The sequence below is a fragment of the Oncorhynchus masou genome, unplaced genomic scaffold (genome assembly GCF_036934945.1).
Source record: "Oncorhynchus masou masou isolate Uvic2021 unplaced genomic scaffold, UVic_Omas_1.1 unplaced_scaffold_670, whole genome shotgun sequence".
NCBI lineage: Eukaryota > Metazoa > Chordata > Actinopteri > Salmoniformes > Salmonidae > Oncorhynchus > Oncorhynchus masou.
Window position 1 is genome coordinate 302,986 of NW_027013147.1, and position 26,601 is coordinate 329,586.

The window sequence follows — 26,601 nt, forward strand, 5'->3', positions numbered from 1 at the left end:
ATTTTCCTCCTCTGTCTCTGCTGCTAAAGCCACTTTCTACCACTCTAAATTCCAAGCATCTGCCTCTAACCCTAGGAAGCTCTTTGCCACCTTCTCCTCCCTTCTGAATCCTCCTCCCCTCCCCCCCCCCTCCTCCCTCTCTGCAGATGACTTCGTCAACCATTTTGAAAAGAAGGTCGACGACATCCGATCCTCGTTTGCTAAGTCAAACGACACCGCTGGTTCTGCTTACACTGCCCTACCCTGTGCTCTGACCTCTTTCTCCCCTCTCTCTCCAGATGAAATCTCGCTTCTTGTGACGGCCGGCCGCCCAACAACCTGCCCGCTCGACCCTATCCCCTCCTCTCTCCTCCAGACCATTTCCGGGGACCTTCTCCCTTACCTCACCTCGCTCATCAACTCATCCCTGACCGCTGGCTACGTCCCTTCCGTCTTCAAGAGAGCGAGAGTTGCACCCCTTCTGAAGAAACCTACACTCGATCCCTCCGATGTCAACAACTACAGACCAGTATCCCTTCTTTCTTTTCTCTCCAAAACTCTTGAACGTGCCGTCCTTGGCCAGCTCTCCCTCTATCTCTCTCAGAATGACCTTCTTGATCCAAATCAGTCAGGTTTCAAGACTAGTCATTCAACTGAGACTGCTCTTCTCTGCATCACGGAGGCGCTCCGCACTGCTAAAGCTAACTCTCTCTCCTCTGCTCTCATCCTTCTAGACCTATCGGCTGCCTTCGATACTGTGAACCATCAGATCCTCCTCTCCACCCTCTCCGAGTTGGGCATCTCCGGCGCGGCCCACGCTTGGATTGCGTCCTACCTGACAGGTCGCTCCTACCAGGTGGCGTGGCGAGAATCTGTCTCCTCGCCACGCGCTCTCACCACTGGTGTCCCCAGGGCTCTGTTCTAGGCCCTCTCCTATTCTCGCTATACACCAAGTCACTTGGCTCTGTCATAACCTCACATGGTCTCTCCTATCATTGCTATGCAGACGACACACAATTAATCTTCTCCTTTCCCCCTTCTGATGACCAGGTGGCGAATCGCATCTCTGCATGTCTGGCAGACATATCAGTGTGGATGACGGATCACCACCTCAAGCTGAACCTCGGCAAGACGGAGCTGCTCTTCCTCCCGGGGAAGGACTGCCCGTTCCATGATCTCGCCATCACGGTTGACAACTCCATTGTGTCCTCCTCCCAGAGCGCTAAGAACCTTGGCGTGATCCTGGACAACACCCTGTCGTTCTCAACCAACATCATGGCGGTGGCCCGTTCCTGTAGGTTCATGCTCTACAACATCCGCAGAGTACGACCCTGCCTCACCCAGGAAGCGGCGCAGGTCCTAATCCAGGCACTTGTCATCTCCCGTCTGGATTACTGCAACTCGCTGTTGGCTGGGCTCCCTGCCTGTGCCATTAAACCCCTACAACTCATCCAGAACGCCGCAGCCCGTCTGGTGTTCAACCTTCCCAAGTTCTCTCACGTCACCCCGCTCCTCCGCTCTCTCCACTGGCTTCCAGTTGAAGCTCGCATCCGCTACAAGACCATGGTGCTTGCCTACGGAGCTGTGAGGGGAACGGCACCGCAGTACCTCCAGGCTCTGATCAGGCCCTACACCCAAGCAAGGGCACTGCGTTCATCCTCCTCTGGCCTGCTCGCCTCCCTACCATTGAGGAAGTACAGTTCCCGCTCAGCCCAGTCAAAACTGTTCGCTGCTCTGGCCCCCCAATGGTGGAACAAACTCCCTCACGAAGCCAGGACAGCGGAGTCAATCACCACCTTCCGGAGACACCTGAAACCCCACCTCTTCAAGGAATACCTAGGATAGGATAAGTAATCCTTCTCACCCCCCCTTAATGACTTAGATGCACTATTGTAAAGTGGCTGTTCCACTGGATGTCAGAAGGTGAATTCACCAATTTGTAAGTCGCTCTGGATAAGAGCGTCTGCTAAATGACTTAAATGTAAATGTAAATTTCACCAGAGGAATGACAGTTATGTGGCAGTCATTTCACCAGAGGAATGACAGTAATGTGGCAGTCATTTCACCAGAGGAATGCCAGTAATGTGGCAGTCATTTCACCAGAGGAATGACAGAAATGTGGCAGTCATTTCACCAGAGGAATGACAGTAATGTGGCAGTCATTTCACCAGAGGAATGACAGTAATGTGGCAGTCATTTCACCAGAGGAATGACAGTAATGTGGCAGTCATTTCACCAGAGGAATGACAGTAATGTGGCAGTCATTTCACCAGAGGAATGACAGTAATGTGGCAGTCATTTCACCAGAGGAATGACAGTAATGTGGCAGTCATTTCACCAGAGGAATGACAGTAATGTGGCAGTCATTTCACCAGAGGAATGACAGTAATGTGGCAGTCATTTCACCAGAGGAATGAGAATGACAGTAATGTGGCAGTCATTTCACCAGAGGAATGAGAATGATAGTAATGCGGCAGTCATTTCACCAGAGGAATGATAATGATAGCAATAGTTGATGCCCATCTATTCCTCTCTGTTTTATATTATAATGCAGCCGTGATGGCGAGCGGGATGCAGACCCTGATGAGTCTTCTGTTACTTCTGTTACATTGTTTACTCTGCCTGCACTGCTCCATTGTTGATACAATGTATCATATGTTATAACCAAGAGCACAGACCAGTCTGAGTTGACTTTATGTAGATACAATGTATCATTTCATCTGTTATAACCAAGAGCACAGACCAGTCTGAGTTGACTTTATGTTGATACAATGTATCATTTCATCTGTTATAACCAAGAGCACAGGGCCAGTCTGAGTAGACTTTATGTTGATACAATGTATCATTTGTTATAACCAAGAGCACAGACCAGTCTGAGTTGACTTTATGTTGATACAATGTATCATTTCATCTGTTATAACCAGGAGCACAGACCAGTCTGAGTTGACTTTATGTTGATACAATGTATCATCTGTTATAACCAGGAGCACAGACCAGTCTGAGTTGACTTTATGTTGATACAATGTATCATTTCATCTGTTATAACCAAGAGCACAGACCAGTCTGAGTTGACTTTATGTTGATACAATGTATCATTTCATCTGTTATAACCAGGAGCACAGACCAGTCTGAGTTGACTTTATGTTGATACAATGTATCATTTCATCTGTTATAACCAAGAGCACAGACCAGTCTGAGTTGACTTTATGTTGATACAATGTATCATCTGTTATAACCAAGAGCACAGACCAGTCTGTTGACTTTATGTTGATACAATGTATCATCTGTTATAACCAGGAGCACAGACCAGTCTGAGTTGACTTTATGTTGATACAATGTATCATCTGTTATAACCAAGAGCACAGACCAGTCTGTTGACTTTATGTTGATACAATGTATCATCTGTTATAACCAAGAGCACAGACCAGTCTGAGTTGACTTTATGTTGATACAATGTATCATCTGTTATAACCAAGAGCACAGACCAGTCTGAGTTGACTTTATGTTGATACAATGTATCATCTGTTATAACCAAGAGCACGGACCAGTCTGAGTTGACTTTATGTTGATACAATGTATCATCTGTTATAACCAAGAGCACGGACCAGTCTGAGTTGACTTTATGTTGATACAATGTATCATTTCATCTGTTATAACCAAGAGTACAGGCCAGTCTGAGTTGACTTTATGTTGATACAATGTATCATCTGTTATAACCAGGAGCACAGACCAGTCTGAGTTGACTTTATGTTGATACAATGTATCATTTCATCTGTTATAACCAAGAGCACAGACCAGTCTGAGTTGACTTTATGTTGATACAATGTATCATCTGTTATAACCAAGAGCACGGACCAGTCTGAGTTGACTTTATGTTGATACAATGTATCATTTCATCTGTTATAACCAGGAGCACAGACCAGTCTGAGTTGACTTTATGTTGATACAATGTATCATTTCATCTGTTATAACCAGGAGCACAGACCAGTCTGAGTTGACTTTATGTTGATACAATGTATCATCTGTTATAACCAAGAGCACAGACCAGTCTGAATTGACTTTATGTTGATACAATGTATCATTTCATCTGTTATAACCAAGAGCACAGACCAGTCTGAGTTGACTTTATGTTGATACAATGTATCATCTGTTATAACCAAGAGCACAGGGCCAGTCTGAGTTGACTTTATGTTGATACAATGTATCATCTGTTATAACCAGGAGCACGGACCAGTCTGAGTTGACTTTATGTTGATACAATGTATCATCTGTTATAACCAGGAGCACAGACCAGTCTGAGTTGACTTTATGTTGATACAATGTATCATTTCATCTGTTATAACCAAGAGCACAGACCAGTCTGAGTTGACTTTATGTTGATACAATGTATCATTTCATCTGTTATAACCAAGAGCACAGACCAGTCTGCGTTGACTTTACAAGTTCACTGACAAATTGAGAAATTGTGACTCAAACTCAACTAAAAGAAGAAGGAACTTTATTATGAGGCCAAGATCAATGATATAAAGAATAATGGGAGTACTTTAAATGGAATTATGGGTAGAATTTAGACCCATCTTTCATCCAATCAGATGGCTTTATTCATCACAAAACCATTTGATGTTGCCAATATATTTTATTGATTACTTCATTGGCAAAGTGTGTTAGCGTTAGGCAGGAAATGCCGGCAGGAAACTGAGGCAGGAAATGACAACAACAAACAGTGAGCAAATTGTATTCATGCATTAAAAAAACACATAATGAAAGAAAAGCATTTCAAGTTGGAATTCTGTCAAGTTAGTGTGGCAGAGGTGGAACAATAGTTGTTCACGAACAATAATGACAAACCTCCTGGCATTGACAACTTAGATGGAAAGCTACTGAGGATGGTAGCTGACTCTATAGCCACTCCTACTGAGGATGGTAGCTGACTCTATAGTCACTCCTACTGAGGATGGTAGCTGACTCTATAGCCACTCCTACTGAGGATGGTAGCTGACTCTATAACCACTCTTACTGAGGATGGTAGCTGACTCTATAGCCACTCCTACTGAGGATAGTAGCTGACTCTATAGCCACTCTTACTGAGGATGGTAGCTGACTCTATAGCCACTCCTACTGAGGATGGTAGCTGACTCTATAGCCACTCCTACCGAGGATGGTAGCTGACTCTATAGCCACTCCTACCGAGGATGGTAGCTGACTCTATAGCCACTCCTACTGAGGATGGTAGCTGACTCTATAGCCACTCCTACTGAGGATGGTAGCTGACTCTATAGCCACTCCTACTGAGGATGGTAGCTGACTCTATAGCCACTCCTACTGAGGATGGTAGCTGACTCTATAGCCCCTCCTACTGAGGATGGTAGCTGACTCTATAGCCACTCCTACTGAGGATGGTAGCTGACTCTATAGCCACTCCTACTGAAGATGGTAGCTGACTCTATAGCCACTCCTACTGAGGATGGTGGCTGACTCTATAGCCACTCCTACTGAGGATGGTAGCTGACTCTATAGCCACTCCTACTGACTCTATAGCCACTCCTACTGAGGATGGTAGCTGACTCTATAGCCACTCCTACTGAGGATGGTAGCTGACTCTATAGCCACTCCTATCTGTCATATCTTTAATCTGAGCCTAAGAGGAAAGTCTTTGTCCTCAGGCCTGGAGGGAAGCCAAAGTCATTCCACTACCCAAGAGTGGTAAAGCCACCTTTACTGGTTCTAACAGCAGACCTATCAGCTTGCTACCAGCTCTTAGCAAACTGTTGGGGAAAAATGGTGTTTGATCAAGTACAATGCTATTTCTCTGTAAACAAATGAACAACAGACTTTCAGCATGCTTATAGAGAAGGGCACTCAACATGTACTGCACTGACACACATGACTGATGATTGGTTGAAAGAAATGGGTCATTAGAAGATTGTGGGAGCTGTATTGTTAGATTTCAGTGCAGCTTTTCATATTATTGACCATAACCTGTTGTTGAAAAATATGTGTAATGACTTTTCAACCTCTGCCATACCGTGGATTCAGAGCAATCTATCTAATAGAACCTAGGGGGTTTCTTTTAGTGGAAGCTTCTCTAATGTCAAACATTTTAAAGTTTGGTGTACCGCAGGGCAGCTCTCTAGGCCCTCTACTTTTTCTTTTCAATATGACTCATATTACCAGAAGTAACCTTTTTTATTGATTTCTACTGGGATTCGTGTTGATAAAATTTCACAAAACCACGTCGGGGGCCGTTTTTAAACTAATCCCGGGTTGCTAATTATTGGTTCGATAACAAACAACGTCATGTTACCTAGCTAGCTAACAACCTGGTAACTTCACACTAGGTTTAGGCACATCTGATTTGGTCCAGGAAGAAAGGAAAAGGGTTTGCTACTTGTGAGATGTGATTCCAAGGTAGGATTCATATAGGCCTAATGGGAGACTAAACTATATAGGATTCATGTAGGCCTAATGGGAGACTATATAGGATTCATATAGGCCTAATGGGAGACTATATAGGATTCATATAGGCCTAATGGGAGACTATATAGGATTCATATAGGCCTAATGGGGGACTATATAGGATTCATGTAGGCCTAATGGGAGACTAAACTATATAGGATTCATATAGGCCTAATGGGAGACTATATAGGATTCATATAGGCCTAATGGGAGACTATATAGGATTCATATAGGCCTAATGGGAGACTATATAGGATTCATATAGGCCTAATGGGGGACTATATAGGATTCATGTAGGCCTAATGGGAGACTAAACTATATAGGATTCATATAGGCCTAATGGGAGACTATATAGGATTCATATAGGCCTAATGGGAGACTATATAGGATTCATATAGGCCTAATGGGAGACTATATAGGATTCATATAGGCCTAATGGGGGACTATATAGGATTCATATAGGCCTAATGGGAGACTAAACTATATAGGATTCATATAGGCCTAATCGGAGACTATATAGGATTCATATAGGCCTAATGGGAGACTATATAGGATTCATATAGGATTCATATAGGCCTAATGGGGGACTATATAGGATTCATATAGGCCTAATGGGGGACTATATAGGATTCATATAGGCCTAATGGGAGACTAAACTATATAGGATTCATATTGGCCTAATGGGAGACTATATAGGATTCATATAGGCCTTTTGGGAGACTATATAGGATTCATATAGGCCTAATGGGGGACTATATAGGATTCATATAGGCCTAATGTGAGACTATATAGGATTCATATAGGCCTAATGGGAGACTAAACTGTATAGGATTCATATAGACCTAATGGGAGACTATACTATATAAGATTCATATAGGCCTAATGGGAGACTAAACTATATAGGATTCATATAGGCCATATAGGTTCGATGCAGTGTTGTCCCCTGACTGACACAATGACATACAGACCATTATGCATGTATATTCCTTCCTGCCATTCCTCCAGACCAATCACAGCTCAGCCTTTGCAAATATGAGCCAATCAACCAATCCATGCAGCATCCTATTATACAGTGTGAAGTTAAATTCAATGAGTTGTACTGACGAGAAGGACGGATTTCAGTGACAGGTTTTTAGAAAACAGGGACAGGATGCGGGGGACGGGGCGAACAGGATGCGGGGGACGGGGCGAACAGGATGCGGGGGACGGGGCGAACAGGATGCGGGGGACGGGGCGAACAGGATGCGGGGGACGGGCCGAACAGGATGCGGGGGACGGGCCGAACAGGATGCGGGGGACGGGGCGAACAGGATGCGGGGGACGGGGCGAACAGGATGCGGGGGACGGGCGAACAGGATGCGGGGGACGGGGCGAACAGGATGCGGGGGACGGGGCGAACAGGATGCGGGGGACGGGGCGAACAGGATGCGGGGGACGGGGCGAACAGGATGCGGGGGACGGGGCGAACAGGATGCGGGGGACGGGGCGAACAGGATGCTAGGCCACTGATCCCCCCCTCCGTCGATATCGCGATACTAATTGGTGAGACTGGGCCTGGTCGTATATATTGTTTGTAAAATGCTGTTATCTTGACATCACTAGTGTGAGCTATAGTAAGGGTCTATGTGAAGGTCTTTTATAGTGGCCTGTAGTGGTCTGAGCTGTAGTAAGGGTTTATACCAAGGTCTTTAGTGGCCTGTAGTGGTTTGAATCAGGAATTATGTGATGATGAGTTGAAACAAAGCCCAACCAGTCGAACGATCATTCCAGAGCTGGTTGTCCCAAGTGGCACCCTATTCCCTACATATAGTGCACTACATCCCTCCTACCACCACCGTTCACTCCTCCCCCCCACCCTCCCCCCACCGCCGTTCCCTCCCCCCACCACCGTTCACTCCCCCCAATGTTAGAGGAGAGGGATCTGTTCTCTAGCTGTTCCAACGTTAGAGTAGAGGGATCTGTTCTCCAGCCGTTCCAACGTTAGAGGAGAGGGATCTGTTCTCTAGCCGTTCCAACATGAGAGGAGAGGGATCTGTTCTCTAGCCGTTCCAACAGAGGAGAGGGATCTGTTCTCTAGCCGTTCCAACATGAGAGGAGAGGGATCTGTTCTCTAGCCGTTCCAACATGAGAGGAGAGGGATCTGTTCTCTAGCCGTTCCAACATGAGAGGAGAGGGATCTGTTCTCTAGCCGTTCCAACATGAGAGGAGAGGGATCTGTTCTCTAGCCGTTCCAACATGAGAGGAGAGGGATCTGTTCTCTAGCCGTTCCAACATGAGAGGAGAGGGATCTGTTCTCTAGCCGTTCCAACATGAGAGGAGAGGGATCTGTTCTCTAGCCGTTCCAACATGAGAGGAGAGGGATCTGTTCTCTAGCCGTTCCAACATGAGAGGAGAGGGATCTGTTCTCTAGCCGTTCCAACATGAGAGGAGAGGGATCTGTTCTCTAGCCGTTCCAACATGAGAGGAGAGGGATCTGTTCTCTAGCCGTTCCAACATGAGAGGAGAGGGATCTGTTCTCCAGCCGCTCCAACATGAGAGGAGAGGGATCTGTTCTCCAGCCGCTCCAACGTTAGAGGAGAGGGATCTGTTCCCTAGCCGCTCCAACGTTAGAGGAGAGGGATCTGTTCTCTAGCCGCTCCAACGTTAGAGGAGATGGATCTGTTCTCTAGCCGCTCCAACGTTAGAGGAGAGGGATCTGTTCTCTAGCCGTTCCAACGTTAGAGGAGAGGGATCTGTTCTCTAGCCGTTCCAACGTTAGAGGAGATGGATCTGTTCTCTAGCCGTTCCAATGTGAGAGTAACTGTAATGAGGAGAGGGATCTGTTCTCTAGCCGTTCCAACGTTAGAGGAGAGGGATCTGTTCTCCAGCCGCTCCAACGTTAGAGGAGAGGGATCTGTTCTCTAGCCGCTCCAACGTTAGAGGAGAGGGATCTGTTCTCTAGCCGTTCCAACGTTAGAGGAGAGGGATTTGTTCTCTAGCTATTCCAACGTTAGAGGAGAGGGATCTGTTCTCTAGCCGTTCCAACATTAGAGGAGATGGATCTGTTCTCTAGCCGTTCCAATGTGAGAGTAACTGTAATGAGGAGAGGGATCTGTTCTCTAGCCGTTCCAACGTTAGAGGAGAGGGATCTGTTCTCCAGCCGTTCCAACATGAGAGGAGAGGGATCTGTTCTCTAGCCGTTCCAACATGAGAGGAGAGGGATCTGTTCTCTAGCCGTTCCAACATGAGAGGAGAGGGATCTGTTCTCTAGCCGTTCCAACATGAGAGGAGAGGGATCTGTTCTCTAGCCGTTCCAACATGAGAGGAGAGGGATCTGTTCTCTAGCCGTTCCAACATGAGAGGAGAGGGATCTGTTCTCTAGCCGTTCCAACATGAGAGGAGAGGGATCTGTTCTCTAGCCGTTCCAACATGAGAGGAGAGGGATCTGTTCTCTAGCCGTTCCAACATGAGAGGAGAGGGATCTGTTCTCTAGCCGTTCCAACATGAGAGGAGAGGGATCTGTTCTCTAGCCGTTCCAACATGAGAGGAGAGGGATCTGTTCTCTAGCCGTTCCAACATGAGAGGAGAGGGATCTGTTCTCTAGCCGTTCCAACATGAGAGGAGAGGGATCTGTTCTCTAGCCGTTCCAACATGAGAGGAGAGGGATCTGTTCTCTAGCCGTTCCAACGTTAGAGGAGAGGGATCTGTTCTCTAGCCGTTCCAACGTTAGAGGAGAGGGATCTGTTCTCTAGCCGTTCCAACGTTAGAGGAGAGGGATCTGTTCTCTAGCCGTTCCAACATGAGAGGAGAGGGATCTGTTCTCTAGCCGTTCCAACATGAGAGGAGAGGGATCTGTTCTCTAGCCGTTCCAACATGAGAGGAGAGGGATCTGTTCTCTAGCCGTTCCAACATGAGAGGAGAGGGATCTGTTCTCTAGCCGATACAACATGAGAGGAGAGGGATCTGTTCTCTAGCCGTTCCAACATGAGGAGAGGGATCTGTTCTCTAGCCGTTCCGACATGAGGAGAGGGATCTGTTCTCTAGCCGTTCCGACATGAGAGGAGAGGGATCTGTTCTCTAGCCGTTCCGACATGAGAGGAGAGGGATCTGTTCTCTAGCCGCTCCGACATGAGAGGAGAGGGATCTGTTCTCTAGCCGCTCCAACGTTAGAGGAGAGGGATCTGTTCTCTAGCCGTTCCAACGTTAGAGGAGAGGGATCTGTTCTCTAGCCGCTCCAACGTTAGAGGAGAGGGATCTGTTCTCTAGCTGTTCCAACGTGAGAGTAACGGTAATGAGGAGAGGGATCTGTTCTCTAGCCGTTCCAACGTAAGAGGAGAGGGATCTGTTCTCTAGCCGTTCCAACGTTAGAGGAGAGGGATCTGTTCTCTAGTCGTTCCAACGTTAGAGGAGAGGGATCTGTTCTCTAGCCGTTCCAACGTTAGAGGAGAGGGATCTGTTCTCTAGTCGTTCCAACGTTAGAGGAGAGGGATCTGTTCTCTAGCCGTTCCAACATTAGAGGAGAGGGATCTGTTCTCTAGCCGTTCCAACGTGAGAGTAACTGTAATGAGGAGAGGGATCTGTTCTCTAGCTGTTCCAACGTGAGAGTAACGGTAATGAGGAGAGGGATCTGTTCTCTAGCCGTTCCAACGTGAGAGTAACGGTAATGAGGAGAGGGATCTGTTCTCTAGCCGTTCCAACGTGAGAGTAACGGTAATGAGGAGAGGGATCTGTTCTCTAGCCGTTCCAATGTGAGAGTAACGGTAATGAGAAGAGGGATCTGTTCTCTAGCCGTTCCAACGTTAGAGGAGAGGGATCTGTTCTCTAGCGAGGAGAGGGATCTGTTCTCTAGCCGTTCCAATGTGAGAGTAACTGTAATGAGGAGAGGGATCTGTTCTCTAGCTGTTCCAACGTGAGAGTAACTGTAATGAGGAGAGGGATCTGTTCTCTAGCTGTTCCAACATTAGAGTAACGGTAATGAGAAGAGGGATCTGTGATGTGCTGCAGGGTCTGTCTCTAATAATCAGAGACACGTCTGGTTAAACTGCTTTGGCTGGGAATGAGGGTTCCCATCCAGAGGTTGACATATTCCTTCAGTAATATTGCCACAGTCATCCCGCTTAGAAGAAGAAGAAGAACTCCGCCAGCATGGCATTATTGAACTTCCTGTATTCCACATTGGTCACACGCTAGAGTATAGCGTGAACCAACCACAGCTATTTCATCACGGTATTAAATAGGATACTGTTTTTTCTGTGTATTGAGTTCGCTTCGTCTCCATGACCTGTATACATTTGGCCATGTTTCACATCTTGTGTAAGCATTTCTTGCAAGGAAGCATTTCACTCTACTGCACTGACACTGACACTACCCTGTACTCTACGCTGACACTACGCTGACACTGCGCTGACACTGACACTACACTGTACTGTACACTGACACTACACTGTACTGTACACTGACACTACCCTGTACTCTACGCTGACACTACGCTGACACTGCGCTGACACTGACACTACACTGTACTGTACACTGACACTACACTGTACTGTACACTGACACTGCGCTGACAAAAAAGCACTTTGATTTGCATGGAGGGCCAGATGTTTCTGCCGTTATAGTGTGAACCTCTGGGGATCTCAGGAGCTCGTCTCTGTCTCCAAGGACGACGTCCCCTTCAACGAAATACTTGAGATGAGGTTGAACTGTCCGTTCTCTCTGTGTCTCAGTGGTGGGTTTTCTGGGCTTTGCAGAAAGTTTGGGCCTCCGTGACGGCACACGTCTGGTTCCAGACCTCCGGAGTGGTTCACAGAAACATGCTTCTCTCTTTCCTTTGAAAGCCTCAGAATGTTTGGCAGTGACACACACACACACACACACACACACACACACACACACACACACACACACACACACACACACACACACACACACACACACACTGAGAACAGTGTCCTCGGAGTAACATATATCATTCCTCCTGTTGCCAGACAAAATCTATGTCCCAAATTGCACACTGTTCCCTATATAGTGCACAATATTTTACATTTTTATTTGGACTTTTTGGTCAAAAGTAGTGCACTATATCGGGAAAAGGGTGCCATTTGAAATGCAGACCTAATCTCTCTCTGGCTCCAGTTGACTTTTATTTTTATAGAAGCCAGAATTCCCAGAACTGTTTCCATGAACAGATTTAAACAATGCTACCTTATATAATGTTACTTACCCTACATTATTCATCTCATATGCATACGTATAAACTGTACTCTATATCATCGACTGCATCCTTATGTAATACATGTATCACTAGCCACTTTAACTATGCCACTTTGTTTACATACTCATCTCATATGTATATACTGTACTCGATACCATCTACTGTATCTTGCCTATGCCGTTCTGTACCATCACTCATTCATATATCCTTATGTACATATTCTTTATCCCCTTACACTGTGTATAAGACAGTAGTTTAGGAATTGTTAGTTAGATTACTTGTTGGTTATTACTGCATTGTCGGAACTAGAAGCACAAGCATTTCGCTACATTTGCATTAACATCTGCTAACCATGTGTATGTGACAAATAAAATTTGATTTGGTTTGAGTTCAGGTCTCCTTTTGGTTTTGTGGGAATTTAGTGGCCTTATAGGAAGATGTCTGTTATATTCTACTGTCTGTCTGTCTACCTGTCGGACGTGAGGCAGAACGTGGTGTCTGCTAAGGGATGAATGGGCTAAAATGCCTGTCACTGTGTAGTAGGTGTGCTAACATGCTAGCCTATATATGGTTTTTACCATAGCGATGCTAAAATGCTAGCCTGTGTATAGCCTACATCAGACAGCTTAAATACAAGCCTGCACAGTAGTCGATTGCTAAACTGCTAACCTATATGTGGTAACAGCAGATATGCTAACGAGTCTGCTTGTTCCCACCTCTTCAGAGGAGTCCCCCATGGTGTACTGTAGGTATGCTAAAATGCTAGCCTATATATGGTTTTCACCATAGCGATGCTAGCCTGTGCATAGCCTACATCAGACTGCTTAAATACTACTAACCTATATGTGTTTACAGCAGATATGCTAACGAGTCTGCTTGTTCCCACCTCTACAGAGTCCCCCATGGTGTACTGTAGGTATGCTAAAATGCTAGCCTATGTAAGGTTTTTACCATAGCGATGCTAATGTGCTAACCTGCGAGTGTTGCTTTGTTTCTCTCTACAGAAGAGTCCTCCACAGTGCTGAAGATAGCTTCCTACATCCTGATAGGTGTCGGTGGTCTCTCCATGTTGATGGGCTTCCTGGGTTGCCTGGGGGCTATCTACGAGATCCGCTGTCTGCTGGGCCTGGTGAGTGCACACAGGCACAGGCACTCACAGGCACTCACAGGCACTCACAGGCACTCACAGGCACTCACAGGCATACCCAGGCACTCACAGACATACACACAGGCACACACAGACATACACACAGGCACACACAGACATACACACAGACATACACACAGGCACTCACAGACATACACACAGGCACTCACAGACATACACACAGGCACACACAGACATACACACAGGCACTCACAGACATACACACAGGCACTCACAGACATACACACAGACATACACACAGACACTCACAGACATACACACAGGCACTCACAGACATACACACAGGCACTCACAGACATACACACAGGCACACACAGACATACACACAGGCACTCACAGACATACACACAGACATACACACAGGCACTCACAGACATACACACAGGCACTCACAGACATACACACAGGCACTCACAGACATACACACAGGCACACACAGACATACACACAGGCACTCACAGACATACACACAGGCACTCACAGACATACACACAGGCACTCACAGACATACACACAGGCACTCACAGACATACACACAGGCACTCAGACATACACACAGGCACTCACAGACATACCCAGGCACTCACAGACATACCCAGGCACTCACAGACATACCCAGGCACTCACAGACATACACACAGGCACTCACAGACATACACACAGGCAGTTGCATCTCCAACATCTACACTGAGTGGACAAAACATTAGGAACACCTGCTCTTTCCATTGACATAGCTTTCACCTGGTCAGTCTATGATCCCTTATTGATGTCTCTTGTTAAATCCACTTCTATCAGTGTAGATGAAGAGGAGGAGACAGGTTAAAGAAGGATTTTTAAACCTTGAGACAGTTGAGACATGGATTGTGTATGTGTGTCATTCAGAGGGTGAAAGGACAAGACAAAATATTGAGGTGCCTTTGAACGGTGTACGGTAGTAGGTGTCAGGAACACTGGTTTGTGTCAAGAACTGCAACGATGCTGTGTTTTTCACGCTCAACAGTTTCCTGTGTGTATTAAGAAGGGTCCACCACCTAAAGGACATCCAGCCAACTTGACACAACTGTGGGAAGCACTGGAGTCAACATGAACCAGCATCCCTGTGGAAGGCTTTCAACACCTTGTAGAGTCCCTGTGGAAGGCTTTCAACACCTTGTAGAGACCCTGTGGAAAGCTTTCAACACCTTGTAGAGTCCCTGTGGAAGGCTTTCGACACCTTGTAGAGTCCCTGTGGAAGGCTTTCAACACCTTGTAGAGACCCTGTGGAAGGCTTTCAACACTTTGTAGAGACCCTGTGGAAGGCTTTCAACACCTTGTAGAGTCCCTGTGGAAGGCTTTCGACACCTTGTAGAGAGCCTGTGGAAGGCTTTCGACACCTTGTAGAGTCCCTGTGGAAAGCTTTCGACACCTTGTAGAGACCCTGTGGAAGGCTTTCGACACCTTGTAGAGACCCTGTGGAAGGCTTTCAACACCTTGTAGAGACCCTGTGGAAGGCTTTCGACACCTTGTAGAGACCCTGTGGAAGGCTTTCGACACCTTGTAGAGACCCTGTGGAAGGCTTTCAACACCTTGTAGAGACCCTGTGGAAGGCTTTCAACACCTTGTAGAGACCCTGTGGAAGGCTTTCAACACCTTGTAGAGACCCTGTGGAAGGCTTTCAACACCTTGTAGAGACCCTGTGGAAGGCTTTAGACACCTTGTAGAGTCCCTGTGGAAGGCTTTCAACACCTTGTAGAGACCCTGTGGAAGGCTTTCAACACCTTGTAGAGACCCTGTGGAAGGCTTTAGACACCTTGTAGAGTCCCTGTGGAAGGCTTTCAACACCTTGTAGAGACCCTGTGGAAGGCTTTCAACACCTTGTAGAGACCCTGTGGAAGGCTTTAGACACCTTGTAGAGTCCCTGTGGAAAGCTTTCAACACCTTGTAGAGACCCTGTGGAAGGCTTTCAACACCTTGTAGAGACCCTGTGGAAGGCTTTAGACACCTTGTAGAGTCCCTGTGGAAGGCTTTAGACACCTTGTAGAAATCACGCCCCGATGAATTGAGGCTGTTATGAGGACAAAAAGGGGCCGCAACTCAATAGAAGGAAGGTGTTCCTAATGTTTTGTCCACTCAGTGTATGCTAGTGTGAATGCATTACAAACTACTGTACAGGGAGGAGTCGCTCACAAAGCCCCGTGGCTGTTCCAGTAGTGGCTGTTCCAGTAGTGGCTGTTCCAGTAGTGGCTGTTCCAGTAGTGGCTGTTCCAGTAGTGGCTGTTCCTGTAGTGGCTGTTCCTGTTGGATATTGCAGCAACACAAAGCCCCGTGGCTGTTCCAGTAGTGGCTGTTCCAGTAGTGGCTGTTCCAGTAGTGGCTGTTCCTGTAGTGGCTGTTCCTGTAGTGGCTGTTCCTGTAGTGGCTGTTCCTGTAGTGGCTGTTCCAGTAGTGGCTGTTCCAGTAGTGGCTGTTCCAGTTGGATATTGTAGCTACACAAAGACCCGTGGCTGTTCCTGTAGTGGCTGTTCCTGTTGGATATTGTAGCTACAGAAAGCCCCGTGGCTGTTCCTGTTGGATATTGTAGCTACACAAAGCCCTGTGGCTGTTCCAGTTGGATATTAAGGCAACACAAAGCCCCGTGGCTGTTCCTGTTGGATATTGCAGCAACACAAAGCCCCGTGGCTGTTCCTGTTGGATATTGCAGCAACACAAAGCCCCGTGGCTGTTCCTGTTGGATATTGTAGCAACACAAAGCCCTGTGGCTGTTCCTGTTGGATATTGCAGCAACACAAAGCCCCGTGGCTGTTCCTGTTGGATATTGCAGCAACACAAAGCCCCGTGGCTGTTCCTGTTGGATATTGTAGCAACACAAAGCCCCGTGGCTGTTCCTGTTGGATATTGTAGCAACACAAAGCCCCGTGGCTGTTCCTGTTGGATATTGTAGCAACACAAAGCCCCGTGGCTGTTCCTGTTGGATATTGTAGCAACACAAAGCCCCGTGGCTGTTCCTGTTGGATATTGCAGCAACACAAAGCCCCGTGGCTGTTCCTGTTGGATATTGTAGCAACACAAAGCCTCGTGGCTGTTCCTGTTGGATATTGTAGCTACACAAAGCCCCGTGGCTGTTCCAGTTGGATATTGTAGCAACAGAAAGCCCCGTGGCTGTTCCTGTTGGATATTGTAGCAACAGAAAGCCCCGTGGCTGTTCCTGTTGGATATTGTAGCTACAGAAAGCCCCGTGGCTGTTCCAGTAGTGGCTGTTCCAGTAGTGGCTGTTCCAGTAGTGGCTGTTCCAGATGGATATTGTAGCAACACAAAGCCCCGTGGCTGTTCCTGTTGGATATTGTAGCAACACAAAGCCCCGTGGCTGTTCCAGTTGGATATTGTAGCAACACAAAGCCCCGTGGCTGTTCCAGTTGGATATTGTAGCAACACAAAGCCCCGTGGCTGTTCCTGTTGGATATTGTAGCAACACAAAGCCCCGTGGCTGTTCCTGTTGGATATTGTAGCAACACAAAGCCCCGTGGCCGTTCCTCTTGGATATTGTAGCAACACAAAGCCCTGTGGCTGTTCCTGTTGGATATTGTAGCAACACAAAGCCCCGTGGCTGTTCCTGTTGGATATTGTAGCAACACAAAGCCCCGTGGCTGTTCCTGTTGGATATTGTAGCAACACAAAGCCCCGTGGCTGTTCCTGTTGGATATTGTAGCAACACAAAGCCCCGTGGCTGTTCCTGTTGGATATTGTAGCAACACAAAGCCCCGTGGCTGTTCCTGTTGGATATTGTAGCAACACAAAGCCCCGTGGCTGTTCCTGTTGGATATTGTAGCAACACAAAGCCCCGTGGCTGTTCCAGTTGGATATTGTAGCAACACAAAGCCCCGTGGCTGTTCCTCTTGGATATTGTAGCAACACAAAGCCCCGTGGCTGTTCCTGTTGGATATTGTAGCAACACAAAGCCCCGTGGCTGTTCCTGTTGGATATTGTAGCAACACAAAGCCCCGTGGCTGTTCCTGTTGGATATTGTAGCAACACAAAGCCCCGTGGCTGTTCCTGTTGGATATTGTAGCTACAGAAAGCCCCGTGGCTGTTCCTGTTGGATATTGTAGCAACACAAAGCCCCGTGGCTGGTCCTGTTGGATATTGTAGCAACACAAAGCCCCGTGGCTGTTCCTGTTGGATATTGTAGCAACACAAAGCCCCGTGGCTGTTCCTGTTGGATATTATAGCAACACAAAGCCCCGTGGCTGTTCCTGTTGGATATTGTAGCAACACAAAGCCCCGTGGCTGTTCCTGTTGGATATTGTAGCAACACAAAGCCCCGTGGCTGTTCCTGTTGGATATTGTAGCAACACAAAGCCCCGTGGCTGTTCCAGTTGGATATTGTAGCAACACAAAGCCCCGTGGCTGTTCCTGTTGGATATTGTAGCAACACAAAGCCCCGTGGCTGTTCCTGTTGGATACTGTAGCAACACAAAGCCCCGTGGCTGTTCCTGTTGGATATTGTAGCAACACAAAGCCCCGTGGCTGGTCCAGTTGGATATTGTAGCAACACAAAGCCCCGTGGCTGTTCCTGTTGGATACTGTAGCAACACAAAGCCCCGTGGCTGTTCCTGTTGGATACTGTAGCAACAAAAAGCCCCGTGGCTGTTCCAGTTGGATATTGTAGCAACACAAAGCCCCGTGGCTGTTCCTGTTGGATATTGTAGCAACACAATGCCCCGTGGCTGTTCCAGTTGGATATTGTAGCAACACAAAGCCCCGTGGCTGTTCCTGTTGGATATTGTAGCAACACAAAGCCCCGTGGCTGTTCCTGTTGGATATTGTAGCAACACAAAGCCCCGTGGCTGTTCCTGTTGGATATTGTAGCAACACAAAGCCCCGTGGCTGTTCCTGTTGGATATTGTAGCAACACAAAGCCCCGTGGCTGGTCCTGTTGGATATTGTAGCAACACAAAGCCCCGTGGCTGTTCCTGTTGGATATTGTAGCAACACAAAGCCCCGTGGCTGTTGCTGTTGGATATTGTAGCAACACAAAGCCCCGTGGCTGTTCCAGTTGGATATTGTAGCAACACAAAGCCCCGTGGCTGTTCCTGTTGGATATTGTAGCAACACAAAGCCCCGTGGCTGTTCCTGTTGGATATTGTAGCAACACAAAGCCCCGTGGCTGTTCCTGTTGGATATTGTAGTAACAGAAAGCCCCGTGGCTGTTCCTGTTGGATATTGTAGTAACAGAAAGCCCCGTGGCTGTTCCTGTTGGATATTGTAGCAGCGTCTAGGAGATGATGTGGAAGTTCACATCCTGGTCCATTATTTACATCCATAGTTGAATACATAATGCATTTCTATTTGAAGGCAAAGTGGTGTTGATATCTGAACGATGCTGCAGGGGATTGGGTGGATGTGTTTATGCATTGTTATGATGGACTGTTGCCACGGTGATGTCATCTCATATATCCCATGATCCTCTCTTCCTCCCCAGTACTTCACCTGCCTGCTGCTGATTCTGATTGGTCAGGTGGCAGCCGGTGTACTCATCTACTTCCAGAAGGACCTGGTGAGTGATGTCACTTCCTGTTTACACCTGTTGTTGGTCGAGTTCAGGAAAGAGAGATGTCAGAAAAGTATGTCATTTTGTAATTTAGCAGACACACTTAACCCTAACTGCTCCTGTAAGTCACAGTGGATAAGTGCCTTGCTCAAGGGCACATCGACAGATTTTTCAACTGGTCAGCTCGGGGATTCGAACCAGCAATATTTTGGTTACTGGCCCAAAGCTCTTAACTGCCGCTGCTCTTAACCACTACACGGTGTGTCTGTGTACCTGAACATTCCAGAATGTTGAACCCGCCTGAACACAACCTGTTCTGTAGAAAGTGACTCACCCTTCACCCTTGAGACAACACCTTGTTCTGAGACTGATTACACCTTATTACTTACAGTCAGAACACGCTACCAAAAGCTGTGTTAATGCATTATACTGGACCAGAACAACATATACATTCTATAGGACCAGAATAACCATATACATTCTATAGGACCAGAACAACATATACATTCTATAGGACCAGAACAACATATACATTCTATAGGACCAGGACCAGAATAACATGTACATTCTATAGGACCAGAATAATATATACATTCTATAGGACCAGAATAACATATACATTCTATAGGACCAGAATAAGTTATACATTATATAGGACCAGAATAACATATACATTCTACTGGACCAGAATAACATATACATTCTACTGGACCAGAATAACATACATTCTACTGGACCAGAATAACATGCATTCTACTGGACCAGAATAACATACACATTCTATAGGGCCAGAATAACATACACATTCTATAGGGCCAGAATAACATACACATTCTATAGGGCCAGAATAACATACACATTCTATAGGGCCAGAATAACATGTACATTCTATAGGGCCAGAATAACATGTACATTCTATAGGACCAGAATAACATGTACATTCTATAGGACCAGAATAACATGTACATTCTATAGGACCAGAATAACATGTACATTCTACAGGACCAGAATAACATGTACATTCTATAGGACCAGAATAACATATGCATTCTATAGGACCAGAATAACATATGCATTCTATAGGACCAGAATAGCATATGCATTCTATAGGGCCAGAATAACACATGCATTCTATAGGGCCAGAATAACACATGCATTCTATATGACCAGACCAGAATAACACATACATTCTATAGGGCCAGAATAACATATGCATTCTATAGGACCAGAATAACATATACATTCTACTGGACCAGAACAACATGCATTCTACTGGACCAGAACAACATTCTACTGGACCAGAACAACATATACATTCTATAGGACCAGAATAACATGCATTCTACTGGACCAGAACAACATTCTACTGGACCAGAACAACATATACATTCTATAGGACCAGAATAACATGCATTCTACTGGACCAGAACAACATTCTATAGGACCAGAACAACATATACATTCTACTGGACCAGAATAACATATACATTCTATAGGACCAGAATAACATATACTTTCTACTGGACCAGAACAACATTCTATAGGACCAGAACAACATATACATTCTACTGGACCAGAACAACATTCTATAGGACCAGAACAACATATATATTCTACTGGACCAGAACAACATATACATTCTACTGGACCAGAACAACATATACATTCTACTGGACCAGAACAACATATACATTCTACTGGACCAGAACAACATATACATGTAGAATAATAGGTAAGACATCAAAATGAAATAACACATATGGAACGAGGCACTAGTGTCGTGGTGGTGATTATTGTTTAAGGAGGCCTTGGCCCCAGAGGCCCCAGGAGGACCAGAGGAAAGCCTGGCCAGGTGTGTGTCTGTCAGTGAGAGGAAGTAAGCAGAGGGGTCAGAGAGAGAGGTCTGTGTCGGTGCGGAGAGGGGTCAGAGAGAGGGTGACTGCTGCTCGTAGGAACACACTCACACCAGCTGGAGAGATGTTTGAACACAGATGTGGATAATTGGAGAAACATGCACACGCACACCTTCTATAACTTTCTCGCTGGTTTGGAATGACCTAGCAAATTGTAGCAGAAGATATAGACTTGTAATGGAACAGAACCCATCCTGGCTGGATTGGATAGTTTGGCTTGGTTCAGCCACCACACACACACACACACACACACACACACACACACACACACACACACACACACACACACACACACACACACACACACACACACACACTGCCTGTCTCTCCCAGTGGACTTGAAGGGAAATATCTGACTAGGAAACACCGTACAGCTGAAATCCACCTCTCAGACACAAATATTGTTTGAGTCCCAAACGGCACCCCTCTTCCCTCTATAGTGCACTACTTAGGGAGGAGGATGCCATTTGGGACAGCCATAGATATTATCTCTTATGTATCCCTGAATTAGTGCACTACTTAGGGAAGAGGGTGCTGTTTGGGACAGTCATAGATATTATCCCTGAAGTACTGCACTACTTAGGGAAGAGGGTGCTGTTTGGGACAGCCATATATATTATCCCTGAAGTACTGCACTACTTAGGGAAGAGGGTGCTGTTTGGGACAGCCATATATATTATCCCTGAAGTACTGCACTACTTAGGGACGAGGGTGCTGTTTGGGAAAGCCATAGATATTATCCCTGAAGTACTGCACTACTTAGGGAAGAGGGTGCTGTTTGGGACAGCCATATATATATATATATTATCCCTGAAGTACTGCACTACTTAGGGAAGAGGGTGCTGTTTGGGACAGCCATATATATTATCCCTGAAGTACTGCACTACTTAGGGAAGAGGGTGCTGTTTGGGACAGCCATATATATTATCCCTGAAGTACTGCACTACTTAGGGAAGAGGGTGCTGTTTGGGAAAGCCATAGATATTATCCCTGAAGTACTGCACTACTTAGGGAAGAGGGTGCTGTTTGGGACAGCCATAGATATTATCCCTGAAGTACTGCACTACTTAGGGAAGAGGGTGGTGTTTGGGACAGCCATAGATATTATCCCTGAAGTACTGCACTACTTAGGGAAGAGGGTGCTGTTTGGGACAGCCATATATATATATATATTATCCCTGAAGTACTGCACTACTTAGGGAAGAGGGTGCTGTTTGGGACAGCCATAGATATTATCCCTGAAGTACTGCACTACTTAGGGAAGAGGGTGCTGTTTGGGACAGCCATAGATATTATCCCTGAAGTACTGCACTACTTAGGGAAGAGGGTGCTGTTTGGGACAGCCATATATATTATCCCTGAAGTACTGCACTACTTAGGGAAGAGGGTGCTGTTTGGGACAGCCAGAGATATTATCCCTGAAGTACTGCACTACTTAGGGAAGAGGGTGCTGTTTGGGACAGCCATAGATATTATCCCTGAAGTACTGCACTACTTAGGGAAGAGGGTGCTGTTTGGGACAGCCATATATATTATCCCTGAAGTACTGCACTACTTAGGGAAGAGGGTGCTGTTTGGGACAGCCATATATATTATCCCTGAAGTACTGCACTACTTAGGGAAGAGGGTGCTGTTTGGGACAGCCATATATATTATCCCTGAAGTACTGCACTACTTAGGGAAGAGGGTGCTGTTTGGGACAGCCATATATATTATCCCTGAAGTACTGCACTACTTAGGGAAGAGGGTGCTGTTTGGGACAGCCATAGATATTATCCCTGAAGTATCCCTTAGGGAAGAAGTACTGTTTGGGACACTATCCCTGAAGTACTGCACTACTTAGGGAAGAGGGTGCTGTTTGGGACAGCCATATATATTATCCCTGAAGTACTGCACTACTTAGGGAAGAGGGTGCTGTTTGGGACAGCCATAGATATTATCCCTGAAGTACTGCACTACTTAGGGAAGAGGGTGCTGTTTGGGACAGCCATATATATTATCCCTGAAGTACTGCACTACTTAGGGAAGAGGGTGCTGTTTGGGACAGCCATAGATATTATCCCTGAAGTACTGCACTACTTAGGGAAGAGGGTGCTGTTTGGGACAGCCATAGATATTATCCCTGAAGTACTGCACTACTTAGGGAAGAGGGTGCTGTTTGGGACAGCCATATATATTATCCTTGAAGTACTGCACTACTTAGGGAAGAGGGTGCTGTTTGGGACAGCCATATATATTATCCCTAAAGTACTGCACTACTTAGGGAAGAGGGTGCTGTTTGGGACAGCCATATATATTATCCCTGAAGTACTGCACTACTTAGGGAAGAGGGTGCTGTTTGGGACAGCCATATATATTATCCCTGAAGTACTGCACTACTTAGGGAAGAGGGTGCTGTTTGGGACAGCCATATATATTATCCCTGAAGTACTGCACTACTTAGGGAAGAGGGTGCTGTTTGGGACAGCCATATATATTATCCCTGAAGTACTGCACTACTTAGGGAAGAGGGTGCTGTTTGGGAAAGCCATAGATATTATCCCTGAAGTACTGCACTACTTAGGGAAGAGGGTGCTGTTTGGGAAAGCCATATATATTATCCCTGAAGTACTGCACTACTTAGGGAAGAGGGTGCTGTTTGGGACAGCCATATATATTATCCCTGAAGTACTGCACTACTTAGGGAAGAGGGTGCTGTTTGGGACAGCCATATATATTATCCCTGAAGTACTGCACTACTTAGGGAAGAGGGTGCTGTTTGGGACAGCCATAGATATTATCCCTGAAGTACTGCACTACTTAGGGAAGAGGGTGCTGTTTGGGACAGCCATATATATTATCCCTGAAGTACTGCACTACTTAGGGAAGAGGGTGCTGTTTGGGACAGCCATATATATTATCCCTGAAGTACTGCACTACTTAGGGAAGAGGGTGCTGTTTGGGACAGCCATATATATTATCCCTGAAGTACTGCACTACTTAGGGAAGAGGTTGCTGTTTGGGACAGCCATATATATTATCCCTGAAGTACTGCACTACTTAGGGAAGAGGGTGCTGTTTGGGAAAGCCATATATATTATCCCTGAAGTACTGCACTACTTAGGGAAGAGGGTGCTGTTTGGGAAAGCCATATATATTATCCCTGAAGTACTGCACTATAAAGGGAGGAGTGTGCTGTTTGGGACAGCCATAGATATTATCCCTGAAGTACTGCACTACTTAGGGAAGAGGGTGCTGTTTGGGACAGTCATATATATATATATATATATATATATATATATTATCCCTGAAGTACTGCACTACTTAGGGAAGAGGGTGCTGTTTGGGACAGCCATATATATTATCCCTGAAGTACTGCACTACTTAGGGAAGAGGGTGCTGTTTGGGACAGCCATAGATATTATCCCTGAAGTACTGCACTACTTAGGGAAGAGGGTGCTGTTTGGGACAGCCATAGATATTATCCCTGAAGTACTGCACTACTTAGGGAAGAGGGTGCTGTTTGGGACAGCCATATAGATATTATCCCTGAAGTACTGCACTACTTAGGGAAGAGGTTGCTGTTTGGGAAAGCCATAGATATTATCCCTGATGTAGTGCACTACTTAGGGAAGAGGTTGCTGTTTGGGACAGCCATATATATTATCCCTGAAGTACTGCACTACTTAGGGAAGAGGGTGCTGTTTGGGACAGCCATATATATTATCCCTGAAGTACTGCACTACTTAGGGAAGAGGTTGCTGTTTGGGACAGCCATATATATTATCCCTGAAGTACTGCACTACTTAGGGAAGAGGGTGCTGTTTGGGAAAGCCATATATATTATCCCTGAAGTACTGCACTACTTAGGGAAGAGGGTGCTGTTTGGGAAAGCCATATATATTATCCCTGAAGTACTGCACTATAAAGGGAGGAGTGTGCTGTTTGGGACGGCCATAGATATTATCCCTGAAGTACTGCACTACTTAGGGAAGAGGGTGCTGTTTGGGACAGTCATATATATATATATATATATATATATTATCCCTGAAGTACTGCACTACTTAGGGAAGAGGGTGCTGTTTGGGACAGCCATATATATTATCCCTGAAGTACTGCACTACTTAGGGAAGAGGGTGCTGTTTGGGACAGCCATAGATATTATCCCTGAAGTACTGCACTACTTAGGGAAGAGGGTGCTGTTTGGGACAGCCATAGATATTATCCCTGAAGTACTGCACTACTTAGGGAAGAGGGTGCTGTTTGGGACAGCCATAGATATTATCCCTGAAGTACTGCACTACTTAGGGAAGAGGTTGCTGTTTGGGAAAGCCATAGATATTATCCCTGATGTAGTGCACTACTTAGGGAAGAGGTTGCTGTTTGGGACAGCCATATATATTATCCCTGAAGTACTGCACTACTTAGGGAAGAGGGTGCTGTTTGGGACAGCCATATATATTATCCCTGAAGTACTGCACTACTTAGGGAAGAGGTTGCTGTTTGGGACAGCCATATATATTATCCCTGAAGTACTGCACTACTTAGGGAAGAGGGTGCTGTTTGGGAAAGCCATATATATTATCCCTGAAGTACTGCACTACTTAGGGAAGAGGGTGCTGTTTGGGAAAGCCATATATATTATCCCTGAAGTACTGCACTATAAAGGGAGGAGTGTGCTGTTTGGGACAGCCATAGATATTATCCCTGAAGTACTGCACTACTTAGGGAAGAGGGTGCTGTTTGGGACAGTCATATATATATATATATATATATATTATCCCTGAAGTACTGCACTACTTAGGGAAGAGGGTGCTGTTTGGGAAAGCCATATATATTATCCCTGAAGTACTGCACTACTTAGGGAAGAGGGTGCTGTTTGGGAAAGCCATATATATTATCCCTGAAGTACTGCACTACTTAGGGAAGAGGGTGCTGTTTGGGACAGCCATAGATATTATCCCTGAAGTTTCCTGCTTTTTGGATCTGAAATAGAACCAAGTCTGGATCTAACATTTAACATTCATTTAGTTTTTTATTTCACCTTTTATTTAACCAGGTAGACCAGGTCACCTTTTATTTAACCAGGTAGACCAGATCACCTTTATTTAACCAGGTAGACCAGATCACCTTTATTTAACCCGGTAGACCAGATCACCTTTATTTAACCCGGTAGACCAGATCACCTTTATTTAACCAGGTAGACCAGATCACCTTTATTTAACCAGGTAGACCAGATCACCTTTATTTAACCCGGTAGACCAGATCACCTTTATTTAACCCGGTAGACCAGATCACCTTTATTTAACCCGGTAGACCAGATCACCTTTATTTAACCAGGTAGACCAGATCACCTTTATTTAACCAGGTAGACCAGATCACCTTT

At 46.0% G+C, this 26,601-nt stretch overlaps 1 protein-coding gene across 1 annotated transcript in view; it reads left to right on the plus strand.

Moving 5' to 3' along the window:
• Positions 1 to 26,601, plus strand: part of LOC135536838 (CD82 antigen-like) — a 72,997-nt gene that overhangs the window by 36,693 nt on the left and 9,703 nt on the right. Inside the window, exons 4-5 of the mRNA XM_064963084.1 lie at positions 13,633 to 13,757; positions 19,255 to 19,329. Of these exons, the coding sequence (XP_064819156.1) occupies positions 13,633 to 13,757; positions 19,255 to 19,329 (200 nt within the window). The remainder of the gene's footprint in view (positions 1 to 13,632; positions 13,758 to 19,254; positions 19,330 to 26,601) is intronic.